At 49.7% G+C, this 16,472-nt stretch overlaps 1 protein-coding gene across 2 annotated transcripts; it reads left to right on the forward strand.

Annotated features, from left to right (window-relative positions):
- The first annotated feature begins 305 nt into the window (after positions 1-305).
- Positions 306-13,147, forward strand: PLIN1 (perilipin 1). Of its 2 annotated transcripts, XM_059915390.1 has the most exons (9): positions 306-477; positions 1,142-1,200; positions 3,944-4,148; positions 5,807-5,889; positions 7,101-7,365; positions 7,673-7,845; positions 9,869-10,063; positions 10,477-10,722; positions 11,747-13,147. In XM_059915390.1, the coding sequence occupies exons 2-9, from the start codon at positions 1,156-1,158 to the stop codon at positions 12,086-12,088; spliced, it is 1,554 nt and encodes a 517-aa protein (XP_059771373.1). In that variant the 5' UTR covers positions 306-477; positions 1,142-1,155; the 3' UTR covers positions 12,089-13,147. The 2 variants fall into 2 exon arrangements, with proteins under 2 accessions (XP_059771373.1, XP_059771372.1); XM_059915389.1 differs by lacking the exons at positions 306-477; positions 1,142-1,200 and having other exon boundaries at positions 3,857-4,148.
- The last annotated feature ends 3,325 nt before the right edge of the window (positions 13,148-16,472 follow it).

Genomic DNA, 16,472 nt, shown 5'->3' on the forward strand with positions numbered 1-16,472 from the left:
TTACTGTTCAAAATTCATTCTTGATAGTAAAAAATAAGGATGAGGGAAATGGGTTGAAAACGGTTCCGTAGGACCCTCTAATGGAAAAGGAGCCAAAGATTATAAAACTTTAGAGCTTATGAGTTTAATGACATATATCCCAACATCTTCTTTCTGGAAAACAGTTTCTTGAGAACTGGGGGCCAGAAATATGTTACAGAACAGCTATCTCATGGAATAATAACTCCTTTGAGTCTGGTTTCCTACAGCTGTGCAATCTAACTCCTAGTTGGCTAAACCTCCTTACAGAAGTTAAGATATTCCCAGGGGACGCTAGGTCAAATAACCATGACCCAGCTTTCTCTTCCTCTCTGCCCTCCTCTAGCTGGGAGGTGTTAGTAGCTTTGCTCAAGACTCCCCAGAGCAACTGGAATTGTTTCCACCAGAGGAGACGCTCTGCAGCCCGGGCTCCGTGGGACTGAGGTGGCATCAGCTGGAGTGAGTGTGGGGATCCTGGGACAACCTTACCTGGTTTGTTTCTGAGAATTAAAGAAGTTGAGGGTAAGGGTCTTCTGGGAATTTTACTGAGGATGAAGAGGCCTGCAGGGAAACCACTAAGGGAGAGATTATTCAGGGTGAATGACCAAGAGTGTAGACTAGATATTCTGGGGCCACTAGTTTTCCAGAACAGAGCTGAAATTGCTGGTTTTAAGAATGACTACTTTCTCCTCTGGTTGAGCACAGAGGGAATGACAGATTTGCTTGTTTAAAAAGAGGAATTAATGCAGAACTTTTTCATTTAAAAAAAAAAGAGAGACTAAATCTGAAACTTTGTTCATCTCTTTTGGACCCTCATCTAAGAGCTCCTAAACTTCATCTACAGCCTCTTATCTCTTAAAGCTACTTTCATTTTTTATTTCTTACCCTGAATCCTTATAAGAAACTATGGTCTTGACAAGTGGGCTGTGGGACAACTCATTCCTATGGGACTCTAAGGACTGGCCACTTGTCTGTGACATTCATCCTCCAAATACCTTCTCTTCAGGGAACTTGAGTTCCCAGACAGCCTGGGCCCCCCTGATGGCCATGAGAGGTAGGGGACTGACCCTGTGGATCTCAGGCTGAGGACTTTCTCATGGACCTGGAACCCTCTGCTTTGCAGCTTGAAGAGCTCCGATGGCAGTTAACAAGGGTCCAACCTTGCTGGATGAAGACCGCCCTGTAAGTAACTTGGGCTTATATGAGACAGTGGACAACTCTGTGGGGAGGAAGGAGGTGGGAGGAGAAGTTCAGGGGGCTTAGAGCAAGATATGTCTAGATTATATTCGTAACTCATTGACCATTATGTCTTAGTTATTCTTGCCCTCACTACCTTTTGCAGAAGGCTGTTAGAGACTGTGAGGGGGAAAAAAGACGTCTATTAAAAACTAAGTACCTTGCAGAAAAAGCACAGAAAAATTAGCTGGGAGGGGAAGGAGAGGAAGGGAACTACTATATTCTAAAGCCTGAAACAGAAGCCCATGCTTTGTCCACCCAGGCGAAATGTATATTCGGGACGGAGCCTCTGCATTTTGTAACTCCAGAGGCTTCTTGTATGGTGCAGTCTATGTAAATGGCACCTCTTAGAGTTACACGGTGCACATTATGTATGTGGGAAGGGGTTAGAGGGGCAGTGTGTCCAGTTTGTGTGTCTGACCTGGTTTTCAATGTGACTCAGAGTGGTTTGACACGTTTAGGTGTACTGATGCCACCTGGCAAGGCCTCTCTAATTTAGGTACAGTTCAAATAGTGAAACTTAAAAATTGTGAACCCATATAATACCCATCTTGTCCCAAGTTAGGCTTTAACCTCTGTACTAGGAATCGCCATGTTAAGTTTTTTATTGGATCATAGAACACAGAGAGGCATAAAATAGTCAAGTGCATAGTTAAGAGGTATCGATAGTTTATTGCTGTCCCAGGACCTCTCTCCTTCTTTGGCTTTGCCTAAAACAACTCCTGAAGGTTCTGTCCAAAATGTTAAAGAAATGTTTTCTTGTTTACAGTCATAATCTTTTTCTAGTTCAAATTTCAAACTCACCTGCAAGACCAAAAGCTGAAATATTGTAGCTTGCTGTCTAGTGTACATCAGGTCTCCTTGATGGGTCTTCTAACTCAGCCGCCTACAAACAGAAGAAGCTAGGTCCTCACCTTTAGAGCAGAACTATGCAACAGTGCATATTCAAAGCTACAGAAAGAGCTCGAATATCTGAGTCAGACCTGGGATATTTATGTGGAGAATTCTTAATATTCCTAAGAACAAACAGAAAAATATAATACCCTTCACTAGCCCCAGCAACCATAATCCATGGACAATTGTGCCTCATCCTCACCCCATTCATTCCCCAACCTTGTGTTATTTTGAAGCAAATCTCAGACATGCTGTTTCAGGCCTGAGTTGGCCTGGCAGTGCCACTTACTAGCTGTGTGATCTTGGGTAAGTCACTTCACATCTCTGAGTCTTTGTCTCACTGGCAAAGTGCTGGAGATAATGCTGACCTCAGAGTGTCGCTGTTAGAATTAAATGAGGTCATATCACGAAAGCACCCCAATCAGTGCCTGGAGCATAACGGCACTGAGTAAATGTTGTTACCCTCTGCAGGATTAGAATCCACTTTTTTGTTTGTTTGTTTTTACCTCAAAGATCAGTGTTTCTCCACTAAGATTCTTCAGTGATCTAAAGTTTAATTAAGTGCCTGCTGTTGAGGTTAGAATGCATTAATAAGAGCACAGCACCCCAATAACGAGAGGTGATGGTTTCACTATACCCCACACACTCAGACCACACCTGGAACGCTGTCTTCAAGTCTGAGGGCTATATTTTTCAGAAAGGCGATGTCAAACTGTAGTGTGTGCAGAGGAGGGAATCAGCAGATCAGGACGCTGAGCTGTTTGTAAGCTAAGTAAGGAACTACAGCTATTTAGAATGGAGAAGGGACTGCTAAAGGGAGAAATATTTGTCTTCAAGTGTGTGAAAGGCCAGCCCATGAATGATGAAACAGATTTCCTCAGTATTGTTCCACAGGGCAGAGAGTGGAGCGGATTTCAGCTCAGCCACGCTGTCCAACAAGGGGCATAGGCCACTCTATGAGGGGTGAGCTCCATGCAAGGAGACGTCCAAATACAAGCCTCCCAGAGGGACTGTGGGAAGCACTCTTGCTACAGAGGCCCCTGGAGGCCTAAGATTCTGTGATTCTGTGCGGTTGGGCAGATCTAAACTTAACACCTTAGGTGCAGCCCTGACTGTGATTCACCTCTTCAACTAACATTACTGTGCAGGCTTTAGGTTAGGCCCTGGAGATACAGAGATGACAGTCTCCTGGGAGAGAGCCAAGTACACACATGATCAAGACGAGCACCACGTATGAGTACGGAAACAACCCAGGGAGGGAAGTGGTGGCTTCTGATGTGAAGGGGGAGAGTCAGGAAGCTTCACACAAGAAGCGATGCTCAAGCCGTGTCTTGAGGGAGTGACATTTTGCCAGACGGAAGGGGCTGTGGGAGGGAAGGGGAGCATCCTAGGCAGTGGGACAAGCACTGGAGGCAGGGAGGCAGTCTCCCAAAAAGACCAGAAAGATGTTCAGATGAAGCTACCAATCCAAGGTGGGCTCAAACTCCAGGCAGGTGCGCCGACACACTTGCTCCTACCATTAAGTTTAAGTGGGGTGGCTACGGGGAGGGCGGGGGCCCCTGGAGGCCAGAGTTTGCCCAGTAGCTCTCCAGAGCCAGGACTGTGACCAGGAGAGCATGGCAGCCTGGCTCTTGTTTTCGCTGTGGGGCCTCCAGAGACCTCTCTAGTCTGGGCTCCTCCTAGGTCACTTGGACCCAGGCCAGCCCTAATGGGCTCCATGGCCCTGGGGCTGCCTCCCCAGGAGGTGGGAGGAGGAGGTGGGATGGCTTCAATACCTGCTTTCCTTCCGCTCCAGGAGCAGGAGAACGTGCTTCAGCGGGTCCTGCAGCTGCCGGTGGTGAGCAGCACCTGTGAGTGCTTCCAGAAGACCTACACCAGCACCAAGGAAGCCCACCCCCTGGTGACCTCTGTATGCAGTGCGTACGAGAAGGGCGTGCAGAGCGCCACCAGCTTGGCAGCCTGGAGCATGGAGCCGGTGGTCCGAAGGCTGTCCACCCAGTGTGAGTCCTCGTGGCGCTCGGAGGCTGCCTGCCTGTTCACTGATGCTCACTGCCTGCCTGCTGGTCTTTTGTCCGTCTATCAGCCTGTTTGATAGCTTGCTTGTCTGTCTGCCTTTTTGTTTGTCTGACTGCCTTACTGACTATCTACATCCCATTACATAGTCTTTTCATCTACAGATATAGATGATATAAATATAGATGTAGATATAGATATAGGTCTCTTCTCATCTATAGACGCCTCATCTGTAGCCCAGCTGGCATTTTCCTAGGATGACAATGATGGGCCACATAATTGGCAGGAGAAGGGGTGGGCAGAGCTATGAGGGCGGTGGTGGGAGTGGGGGCCCATGGCAGACCAGACACCCACTTTGGCTCCAAATCCAGCAGCAGCAGCAGGAACTAGCAGAGTCTGGCACAGAGGCAGAGGCAGTGGGCACTAGGGCTAGCCTGGCAGGGATGGGGGGAGAGGAGGGAGAGGGGAAGCCCTCTGGGTCCAGCAGCTGATAGTACCGGCCCCATGACAGGCAGGGGCAGCAGAGAGCTACCAGTCAGGGCCCTGAAGGTGAGGACAACTTACCAGACCTGCCCCTGTTCAAATTGTTCTGCCCCATCGGAAAATATGGTCTCCACAGCACGGCTCTTGACAGGGCTGAGGGAAATTCCAGAAGTCTAGGACCTTCCACAGTCCTGATTACAGAGTTATGGGTATCTGAGGATTTGGCACAGCAAACGGGAGAGGACAGATATAAAGAAGACCTGGGCCTGGGTCCACCTCCCTGCCTGCAAACTCCTTAAATAATTTCCCTGGGTCTCATTTTGCCCAATCGGAAGTCAGCCAAGTCATCTGGGCTCTCTGCTGCTTGAGAATTTTGTGAAGAAACCTAGGATATCTGGAGAAAGAAAATATGAAAGAGAATATATAGATATCCTTTAAAACTGTGATCTCCATGGTCATGTCTGCAGAGCTGATGTCCTCGGCAGCCCCTGGGCAGTATCTCCCGGGAACATTTGCATCCTCTGGCACTTGCCCCTTTCTCTTCCCTGTGACCCTCTTCCCAGTGTTGACCATCTCACTCCTAGAGGTTAAAAGGAAGGGCCATGGACTATCTGGAACTCTAGAACAGCCTTTCACCTCTAGAATTAAGCAGTGCCAGGCCTGCTCCCACCCTAGGGCCCGGCTGCCCCTCCACCCTGACACCTCTGGTCTCCCCTCTTGTGTTCACCCAGCGCTCACCCAAAGAGGGGTTGGAGGAGGAGGAGAGACCAGGATCTGTTGGTGATTCACAAAGGTTCTGTCACTTCCTCCTCACGACAACCCTGCAAGGTTTGTCCACATTAATCCACATTTTACAAGTGAGGAACTTGAGGCTCAGCCAGGTTGTGACCTGCCTGAAGCTACACTGCAGATGCAGGTGCTGGGCTTTGAGTGCAGATCTGCATGACTCCAGAGCTCCTGCTCAGAGGGAAAACATCCTGCTCTCAAGGAGTCACAGTGGATGGTGGCTAAAGGTGGCAGAGGGCCCTAGGTTCCCAGATGCTTTGGGGGTAGCAGGGCTGGGGGTTTTGAGGGCTCCAAGGTGCCTTCCTTGGCACAGAGGCCCCTGCTGGGCTCTCACAGTGGGGGCAGGGCTCACCCGACCATGGCCTTTTGCTTCCAGTCATAGCTGCCAACGAGCTGGCCTGCCGAGGCCTGGACCACCTGGAGGAAAAGATCCCGGCCCTCCAGTATCCTCCTGAAAAGGTGAGCCCCTCCCCTCTTCTCTAAGGCTCCCCACATTCTGTTGTCACTGCCTCCCAGTTGAGGAGAGGGCACGAGCCCATGATGCATAAATGTGAGTCTTTTGTTTCTGTGGCAAATACCTTCCAAGGCTGGTGGCAGCTGCTTGTCCCTAAGACGACACGATGGGCTTCTTCCTCTCCCTGTGGGGCCAGATGAAGGCAGGCTTTCTGAAACCAGCAGGCACAGCCCAGAGGCAAACTCAAACAGGAGCTTGGGGTAGGGCCCACTGCTTCTGATTCCCTGCTCTTTGGCCTGCATTGGACTGTTTGGTGACTACAGCCACCTAAGATCATGGGTCACACTCGTCAGATCCCAGGATTGCAGTCCCATGTCCTCAAGATCCAACACTTTATGGACCATGAGAATGAAAATGTCACTTCACCTGGATAGCTATTCATTGGGCATTTGCCATGGTAAGGGCCATGTCTGGTGCTTTGGGGGAATAAGTTGCACTCTCAGACGCCATCCATCTCACTGACAAACTACCACCCATCTCACAAACATTTACTGAGCCCTACCCTATGACAAGGGTCATGACATATGATTTATAGAGCCCTCTCATTTAATCCTCTTGTCAACCCTCTGGTATAGGGGTGGGTATCCCCATTTTACAGATGAGAAAACTAGTGACTTCCCCCTGACCACACAGCCTTAAGTGGAGGCCACATGAGAGCAGGTCTATTTGGCCCTGAGGCCTTTGCTCTTCACTTATTTTTCCAGATAAACAGCAACGTCTTTGTCACAGAGGAGCTCCTAAGGCAAAGGAGAGAAAGTCGTTATTTCAATGCAGAACCTGTAGGAAGATCAACCATATCTATAAGTCCACATAAGTGCAGATAGGAATGTGAGCAATGTTCTGAGGGCAAGACAGCAGACAGTAGAGGAATTTGGAAGAGGAGATGCCTTGTGTGCATGAGGTGTTATCAAGGAGGTGGACTTTGGGGGGCATTCTTGAAGGATGGTTAGGATCTTGACAGGTAGAAACGGGGTGCAAAGAAGCCAGGAGATCTAAGTGGTTGGCACAGGAAGGACTGGAGCCCTTTTCCTTTTAAGTTCGGCTTAATCAAGCTGCCCAAATATTGGTGCCAGTCCCCTTTAAATGAGGCTTTCCTGAAGCTGGGCTCAGGGTCTGCCAGATCCACATGCCTGACTTCCCTCCCCACTTCCTCCAGATCGCTTCTGAGCTGAAGGACACCATCTCTACCCGCCTTCGCAGTGCCAGGAACAGCATCAGTGTGCCCATCGCCAGCACTTCAGACAAAGTCCTAGGGGCCGCTCTGGCTGGCTGTGAGCTCGCCTGGGGGATGGTCAAAGACACTGCCGAATTTGCTGCCAACACCCGAGCTGGCCAGCTAGCCTCTGGAGGGGCCGACTTGGCCTTGGGTGGTGTTGAGAAGGTGGTAGAGTTCCTCCTCCCTCCAGCCAAGGAAGAGTCAGGTATCTGCCATTAGGGGGCCTGGGGAGTGAGTTGGCCACCCATGCTGCTTGGGAATTAGGAAGAGGCAGCCAGGGCTCATCTAGCCCCTGCTCTGGAACAGGGATGGCCCAGCAAGATTTTCAGATGGATCCATCCTCACCTAGCCCTCTCTCCCCATTTTTAAGTGGAGAAAGTGAGTTGCCCGAATCACCAGCGAGCTTGTGGTGGAGCTAGGATGACCACTTTCCAACCCTAGACACAACCCAGCTTTGCCCAGCGCCTTTCTGATCAGCTTTCCTTTCCTTCCCCTCACAAAATCCTACCTAGCCCCTGCTCCAGGACACCAGCATGCCCAGAAACCTCCCGGGGCCAAGCCGGGCCTCGTGAGCAGGGTTGGGACCCTGGCCAACACTCTCTCTCAACACACCTTCCAGACCACAGCCCGGGCGCTGAAACAGGGCCAGGCCCTGGCCATGTGGATCCCAGGTGTGGCGCCCCTGGTGAGTGTCTGCCCTGAGCTCTGACTGACCCACGGCCTGGGAACCCTGTCTGTGGGCCTCCTGGTCCCTCCCATCCCCTACCCAATTCTGCTTCCTGTCCTAGGAACTTCCTCTCTTCCAGCCTGGGTGGGGACTTTAGGTCTAAGGACAAGAGGCCTTAGGTGGGGTGGTGGGCTAGTCCTCTAGGATGCAAGGGGAGAGGGCAGGCCTGCTTGTTAGGGTGGTCCTACCCCCCACCCTCTTCTGTCTCTCACATTCTCCCTCTGAGTCCCCCCCCACCCCCCCAAGCCTTCATCCTCCCAAGTGGGCCCTCCCACTTGTGAGGAAGCAGAGACCCCCCCCCATCTGCCCTCTAGGCACTAGGGAGTGTCATCTGTAAATAAGCAAGGCACAAAACCCATTCTGTTGGGAAGAGAGCCCCAGCTGGGCTGTGTCTCTGACTGCCCCCAGGGTTCTGGTTTCCCTTCTAGAGGCTTCTAATTTGCATCCCACTGCACCCAAGGTAAAGCTGCCTTTTCTAGGCCCAGATAGGGCTTACTCCCCACCACACCCCACCTCCACCTCTCTGTGTATTTTAGCAGAGATAGCCTGGATTTTTTTCATAGGAACTTTAGTAAGAAACTAAGCCCTCCCACCCCCCCCCCACAAAAAAAAGGAAATAAAAGCATTAACGCATAAATGTCAGCAAACAAGATAACCACTTTTCAGCCATCAAGAGAGTGGTACTTTTAAAAGCATCCTCAGGCCTGGCTCATTCATTCAAGCAGATGTTTGCTGAGAACCTACTATGTGCCAGGTTCTGTAGCTCCAGTAGGGATACAGGAGTAGCAGTTCTCCTCTGTCACCTGCACTGGGGGGGCCACTTCCCCATGGGGGCTAGACTAACCGCTGCGCCCTGGCCTAGACCCTAGTGGGCAGGGACCACTGTACAGCACAGCCTCAGACACCACCGTTCATATAGAAAATAATAGTGTCCCAGGGACTTCCCTGGCGGTCCAGTGGTTAGGACCTTGCCTTCCAATGCAGTGGATGTGGGTTCGATCCCTGGTCAGGGAGCTAAGATCCCACATGCCTTGCAGCCAAAGGACCAAACATAAAACAGAAGCAATATTGTAACGAATTCAATAAAGACTTTAAAAATGGTCCACATCAAAAAAAAAAAATCTTAAAAAGAAAATAATGGTGTCCCCTAAGGATGTATAACAAGGAGACTCTGTTTGTGGGGTTCCCTAGGGGTTTGAAATGAGCCAAGCTGTGCCCCGGGGGACACCAGCCCACCTACCCAGGTCAGTTTCCTCCCATGGGATCCTCTAGCCCACTTGATTTTTTTCACTCTTTAAAAGGTCTGCAAGGAGTATGTAGTAAAGCTAAACATACATATCCCCTATGACTCAGCAATTCCACCCAACAGAAATAAGAGCTTATGTCCCCCAAAGACACTCCGGAAATGTTCCTATCAGCTTTATCCTTAGCCAAGAACTGGAAATAACACAAATGTCCATCAACAGTAGAATGGGTATATTGTGGTATATTTATTCAGTGGAATATGACACAGAAATGAAAAAGGAGGAACTACTCTGACACTCAGTAATATGGATGAATCTCACAACATAACGTTGAACAAAAGCTATTCATGAAAGAAAACACGTTGTGTGAGTCCATTTACAAATGAGAAAAATCAATGCATGGTGATAGAGGCCAGAATGTGGTCACCCTTAGGTGGTACTGACTGGGTGAGGGGCACAGGGAGTCTTCTGGGGTGTCGAAAATGGTCTATATCTTGATCTGTAATGGTCACACAGGTGTGTGTTTCTAAAAATTCCCAGAGCTGTATACTAAAGCTTGTGCACCTTAGTGGGTGTAAGTTACCACTCCATAAAAAGTTTGAAGAACAGTCTGCGGGGCCAGGCCCTGCTTGCCTCCCCCAACCCTGACCCTGGGGGTGAGGGGCTTTGCCTGCTGGGGCTGCCCAGCCTCTGGCAGGGGCTGTGAAACCAGCAGCCTGCCACCTTTCCGCCCTCAGAGCAGCTTGGCCCAGTGGGGCGCATCGGCGGCCATACAGGTGGTGTCCCGGCGGTCGAGCGAGGTGCGGGTGCCCTGGCTGCACAACCTCACCGCCACCCGGGAGGAGGACCACAATGACCAGATGGACACAGAGGGGGAGGAGACAGAGGTGGAGGAGGAGGAATCAGAGACGGAGGAGAACAAGCTCAGTGAGGTAAGGGAGAGAGCAGAAGCCGAGTGGGATGCAGGAATCTGGAGGTCCCACAGCCCACCGAGGGGGTGAGAAGCAGAGGCCCTGGGTGAAACAAGGGTCTTTGCCCCCAGGCCCAGGAATGCAGTACATGGGTGCAGTGCTCTTCACCTCACCCCCAAACGCCCAGCTAACAAAGTTCTCTCAGAGGATCCTCACAACAACCCCATAAAATAGGCAGGACAGAGATTGTCATCCCCATTTTGCAGATGAAGAAACTGAGGTTCAGAGAGCAGAAGTGACCTGCCCAAGAGCCAGGCTAATAGTTTTTTCAGTTTGGTATCCACATTCTTTCCCCTCTAGCTCTGGGGATGGTGAGGAGAGGGGAAGGGTCAGGGGAGTTGCTGAGGAGGCACTGACCTTGCTCTGGCCCCCAGGGAGCAGCCCTGCCTGGCCCACAAGGCCTCCTGGGCGGTGTGGCGCACACCCTGCAGAAGGCCCTCCAGTGCACCATCTCGGTCGTGACGTGGGCGCCTGCGGCTGTGCTGGGCACGGCAGAGTGGTTGCTGCATCTCATGCCAGCCCGTGCTGTCTCCTCCACCAAGGGCAGGGCCATGTCCCTGTCTGATGCCCTGAAGGGCGTTACTGACAACGTCGTGGACACGGTGGTGCACTATGTGCCGGTGAGTCCCCCTACCCTTCCGGCTACCCCTCCCCCCCCCCCGAAAGGACAGATAAAGCAGATTTGACTGAAGGGGCTGCAGCTGCCCTCCCTTCCCCAGTCTCTGATCCTCAGTGCCCCAGAAACATTTTGACATACTATGGCCTTGACTGGGGGCCTTCACAGCCCCAAAAGTACAGAGACCTGTGGCCTTGGCCTGAGACCTTTCCCCACATCTGTCCTTCCCACCTGCTGCTGGGGTGGTCACCCACCATTAATCTGGGGGTCCCAGTGGCCAAGTCCTTACCCCTCAGCTCCCAACTGAAGGACCTGGCAGGTTTGCATGCTGCTCCCTGGGAAAGGGTTGCAGGGAGGCTTCCAGGGCACCCTGCGGGGTCAGCTATGTTCCAGGGGACAGCAGCTGCCCCCATGCCAATTCCAACACCTGTCACCAACAGGAAAACCCCAAGGAGTGCCAGTACTATCACTTTGGGGGTCCCTGGGTCCCTTTCCAGAGCAAGTTACAGGTTGAGCAGTCAGTAGGAGGGCTGGTCAGGGCAGGAGGCCCCTTAGAGCTGAGGGTTGAGGGAGGCTGTGAGGGTAGTGGAGGAATGGGTTACTCAGCCACTCACTCTCACCAAGAGGCATGGCAGGGGTCTTGGTAGCCAGCTTGTTCACCTTGGGCCCAAAACAGAGCCAGGCCTGGGTACCCTGACCCAGGCAAGGGCAAGGTGCGGGTCCAAGGAAGAGTCAGGAAAGCCACTGACCTCCCACTGAGGAACCTCTGAGGGAGACCCGAGGGGTCCAGAAACTTTAGAGGGTGGCTGTCTGCCTTGCATTGAGGGTCTGGACTGTGCACACTGTCAGGAAGGGCAGGACCTAAGCGGTCTCCCCCCGCACCCTCCATCCCTGTCCCACACCCCGGCCTCTGCTCTCCGGACGGCCGCCCCCGGGAGGCGTGACCGCGAGGGCCACAGAGGAGGCGGTGGTGGGAGGCGCAGGGACGAGGGCCAAGGCGGGGTCCTAACGTGGTTGCCGGCCCCCAGCTCCCCAGGCTGTCGCTGATGGAGCCCGAGAGCGAATTCCGGGAGATCGACAACCCGCCTGCCGAGGCCGAGAGCCCGGAGGCGGAGCGCAGGGGTTCCGGGGCGCCGCCCGCCGGCTCGGAGACCGCGTCGCGCTCCGCGCCGTCCCGCGGCAGCCTGCGCAGTGCTCGGGGCCCGGGCGCGGAGGACCGGGTGGACACGGCCGCCGCGCCGCGCACCGCCTTGCCGGCCATGCCCCGCGATAAGCCCGCGCGCAGGGTCAGCGACAGCTTCTTCCGGCCCAGCGTCATGGAGCCCATCCTGGGCCGCACGCAGTACAGCCAGCTGCGCAAGAAGAGCTGAGCCCGCTGTCCCCATTGCCCTCCCGGCCCGGCCCTCGGCCCCGCCCCGGCCGAGGGCTGGGGCCGCTGTCTCCTGCAAACAAACAGAACCTACACGTCCAAATGAGCGTTGACTTCTTCCAAGTAGTCCCCTTGGGTCCCGAGCCTCGTTCCAAGGATGCTGCCAAGGCACACATCATCTTCTGAGCATCCTTTTTGGGCTTAGCTGTCAGAGCCCATTTTTGAGAAGCATCAGACTAGCAGTCTGCTTTAATTCTATGCCTTGTTGTTTTTACCAAAAGATTAATTGCCTAACTTGACCTCGCACTTCTTTCACCGAATTTGTGGCCAAGTGACATTTAACTGTTTCCAGTATTTACATCCATTCTCTGTAGACAAATATTTGCCACCAGTGAACGTGTCACCACCCTAAAGTTTCAAGCAGTAGATCCTGGCACATTTTTAAGCCCTGAATGCAGAGATTCCTCTGAGTATACAGGCTCTCAGAAGACTACTTTGAGGGGAACAGCAATCAGGTGCAAAAGCTCTTGAGTGTTTATATACATATGAGCATCACTTTCTGAGTACCCCACACTCTTCACAGGCTGTCTTGGCCTGTGCTCTGTAGCGCCACCTTCCTATTCACAGCTACATTTCCATTTGCACCCTTACTGCTTTCCACCTGCATGTTCACCCTTCCGTCCACCTCTCGAATGCTGGCGCCCCCAGTGCTGGGAGACAGTGGTGATCGTTTGTTACATAGTATAGACCATATATTTGGACTCTATAGCCACAGTTCATTCCAAGCCCTATTTTTGAAAATGTTAATATTTGGTACATTTGGAAATGCATACATATAAGTTAAAAATTCAAACACTACCAAAGGATGTGTGCCTTCCTCCCTGAGTTCCCTGGTTTCTCTTCCCCAAAGCAATCATGGTGCCAGTCTCTTCTGTATCTTTCCGATTACGGACTGTGCATGTGCAGGCACATGTGTATATACTCCCCACTGTTTACACAAGCTGTGGGAGGTTATACTCAGTGCTTTTTTCACTCAGCAATACATCTTAGAAATCTTTTTTGTATCAGTATCATAAATCCTCCTTGCTCTTTTTAACAGCCACACAGTAAGTGCTTCATAATATAGATGTGCTATGTTTGATTAAACTAGTGCCTTAATCATGGACTTTTAGGTTGTTTCCAATTGTTTGCTCCTTCGAACAGTGCTACAATAAATGCCTTTATACAAATGTTTCATGTAGATGTGTGCATATATCTATAGGGTAAATTTATAACTTGGAACCATGACATGTCGAGTGAAAGGGTACGTTCATTTTAAATATTGATAGATAATGCCAAGTAGCCTTCCAAACCAAACTCAGTTTTTCTTGCCATCTGCAGCTGCACAGATAATTCTGACACTTCTGTCAGTCCTTCTAGACATCCATATATGTACACTCACCCCCTATAGGTCCCCCTCAGATCCATGAGCACCCTCTTGGCCCCCACTCTGTGGCACACCTAAGAGTCCAGCTCCCTGTAACTGACTCTGGGCCCTGGCAGATCTTTGGTGTAATGAGTCCTTGGCCTTTATCCGTGGTTTTGGAATCTGAGGATGCCCAGAATGAGGAGAGGGGAGTGTTGATGGACATACACATATGGACATGGTCATAACCTTGAACTAGCTTTGGGCCCCCCACCCAACCCTCACAATCCACACCACACTCAGCAGTTTCCTGGGGAGGGGGTATGGATCTGGCAAGAGGGGCCATCAGAAGGTGATATGACATGGCTAAGAAGACAGTACCAGCCTAGCCCTGGCAGGGTTCCTGTGGGCAGCTGCTGGAGAACTGGCCTCAGGCCTGGTTGTGTAGAGAGAAACACACAGCTATCCTGGGCCTCACCTGCCCATGCTGCTTTCTTCCTGGAGCCCCAGAAACCACACTCCTGACTGTCTACTCCTGCATAGTCCTGTGGCTCCTCCTGCCAGGAGCAACCCAGGAGAACTGTAGAAGTCAATACACCCATTGGCCAGACACAGACCCCTCACCCTGTCCTGGACCTCAGCCAGGGTGCTGGGAACCAGTACAGGACAGCCCAGGAAGCAAACAGTTTGCCATATAAGTCTCTTTTTATTATTAAATAGATGGCAAAGTGCTCTGAGCCTGGCTCTCAGTATTTCTGAATACTTTTTGGTGAGAAATGAGAGCAAAGCCTCTCCTCTAAATGGCAGAAATTTGCCTCATTGGCTCCAGGTTGGATGTGGGACTTTTCTCTGTTCTGAGAACAGAACATGTTCTTGCTCATGTGGATGTGAGGGCTCATCCACACTCATCTTTGGTAGCTCTGGACCTCAGGAAGACTTCCCCTTCACACTGGGATGCCAAGGTCCCTCTCCAGAGAAATACTCTGTCCCCTCTCTTCTATTCCAGCTCATAAAATGCACCTCCAACTCAATCACAGCTTTTAGAGATGGAAAAACAACCATTACAGACATACATTTATCCATGCAATTATTTACCACTTTTTTCTTCCATACTTACCTAGGATCTTAATATCCAAAGGACTTCTGAGCCTGGAGAGAGATAGCTCTACAACTTGGGTTTTAATGCTTATTGTATTAGCCATAGTTTTCCTAAACATTGAAGCACTTTTTACTTAATCAAACTTATAAAATGCATTAATCAAATTATTTTAAATATTTAAATGTTGATACGAACTAAAAAGTCATCAGCTCCATATTCCAGCCACAGAAAAGAGCAAGGGGGTAGAAGAAATTAAACTGCTTGTAACTCACTAGAAAAAACTTAGAGTCACATGGCCACATCTGGCTGAAAGGGAGGCTGGGAAATATAGTCTTTATTTGGGGTGGCTATGCATCTGGTTAAAAATCTGAGGTCTTAAAAGGAGGGGAAGTGGATTCTGGGGGTGGGGGGCAACTTGCAATCTCTGCCACACCACTCTCCTGTCAACAGACATTTGGGTTGTTCCTCTATTTTTACTATTACATACTTCTGGCAGTAAACATTGTTATGAGTTGCTTAGGGAATATGATGAAGAGTGGGATTGCTAAGTCATAAAGTATGTGTATTGTTAACTAGATATTGCCAAATTGTCCTCCAACTTGGTTGTTCTGATTTACCTTCTCACCAGAAGTATATGAGTCCTCTTATTCAACATTCTTACCAACACTTGATATTGTCTGGTTTTATCATTTTTGCAAATCTGAAGTGTGTATAATGGCATGTCTTTGTGGACTTAATTCCGTGAATCACAATTATATTGAACATTGTTTATTATGTTTATCGAATGTTTGTATTTCCCCTCTGTGAAGTGTCTGCCAAAACTTTTGTGCAATTTTCTATTGGTCGTTTTTCTTTTTCTCATTGATTTTTAGAAGACTTTAATATTTTTTGGATACTAATCCTTTATCAGCTCTACACATCACAAATATCTTGTTCCAGTGTGTGGATTTTCATTCTCTTTATGGTTTCTTTCAATGAACAAAAGTTCTTAATTTTTACTTAGTCAAAATTATAATTCTTTTCCTTTATGTTTTGCAGTTTTGAGTTGTTTTTAAAGCTCTCCCTACCATGAAGTCATGAAGATATTCCCCTGCATTTTCTTCAAATATTTTCATAGTTTTGCCTTTTACATTTAATTAATTTTTATGTATGGTTTAAGTAGGAATCTGATTTTTTCTTCCATATGGATAACTGATTATCCTATACTTTTCCTAATTTCTTGAATTTTTAGTTTCTCCTTGATTGAATTGTACACTGTGGGAAGGCTAAGAGTTTCTCATAGAAGTCAGCTGGAAGCTTCTGACCTGTTGATGTCTGATGCCTGAATGATGCTTTCTTGCATCTAGGTGGAACAGAGGGACCAGGTTCTGCCTCATGTATGGAATAGTCTGGCTTCCCCCCACTCTCAGTTCCGTTGTAGATCAAGTTTCCAAATGTGTTCTATTTATCTATTCCTGTGGCACATTGTCTGACTTACAACGGTTTAAAATCTGTTTTCATATCTGGTTGGGCAAGCCCCCCACATTGCCCTTCTGTAGGAGGGCTTTACAACTTCTGGCTCTTTGCTTTTCCATACAAATAATAAAGTCAGCTTGTCAAATTCTACAAAAGGAAAATTTACAGACTCAGCTTGTTTCAATTAACTATAATTATTATTTGCTCTTTTGATGCTCAGATTGTCACAATTTGGCCCCTTTAAGTTGGAGCCTTTGTCCTTTAGGTCGACAACAGACATTCTAAAAGCATGTTTGTTCTGACCACAAAAAAATTATTCCTGTTCTTGACCTAATCCATGGGATCAGCTACTTTTAAAGAGGAATAGTGGTAGCACAATTTGGACCCTGGGTATGCATATCTGATTGTTCCATGTGAATATTGGTG

Source organism: Balaenoptera ricei, chromosome 2, assembly GCF_028023285.1.
Source record: "Balaenoptera ricei isolate mBalRic1 chromosome 2, mBalRic1.hap2, whole genome shotgun sequence".
In the NCBI taxonomy this organism is placed as follows: Eukaryota; Metazoa; Chordata; class Mammalia; order Artiodactyla; family Balaenopteridae; genus Balaenoptera; species Balaenoptera ricei.

Coding starts and splice junctions, on each gene's coding strand:
- PLIN1 (XM_059915389.1), top strand. CDS start 3,857: ATGGGCTCCATGGCCCTGGGGCTGCCTCCCCAGGAGGTGGGAGGAGGA. Junction 4,149..5,806: donor CCGAAGGCTGTCCACCCAGT/GTGAGTCCTCGT, acceptor TTTTGCTTCCAG/TCATAGCTGCCAACGAGCTG. Junction 7,846..9,868: donor TCCCAGGTGTGGCGCCCCTG/GTGAGTGTCTGC, acceptor TTCCGCCCTCAG/AGCAGCTTGGCCCAGTGGGG.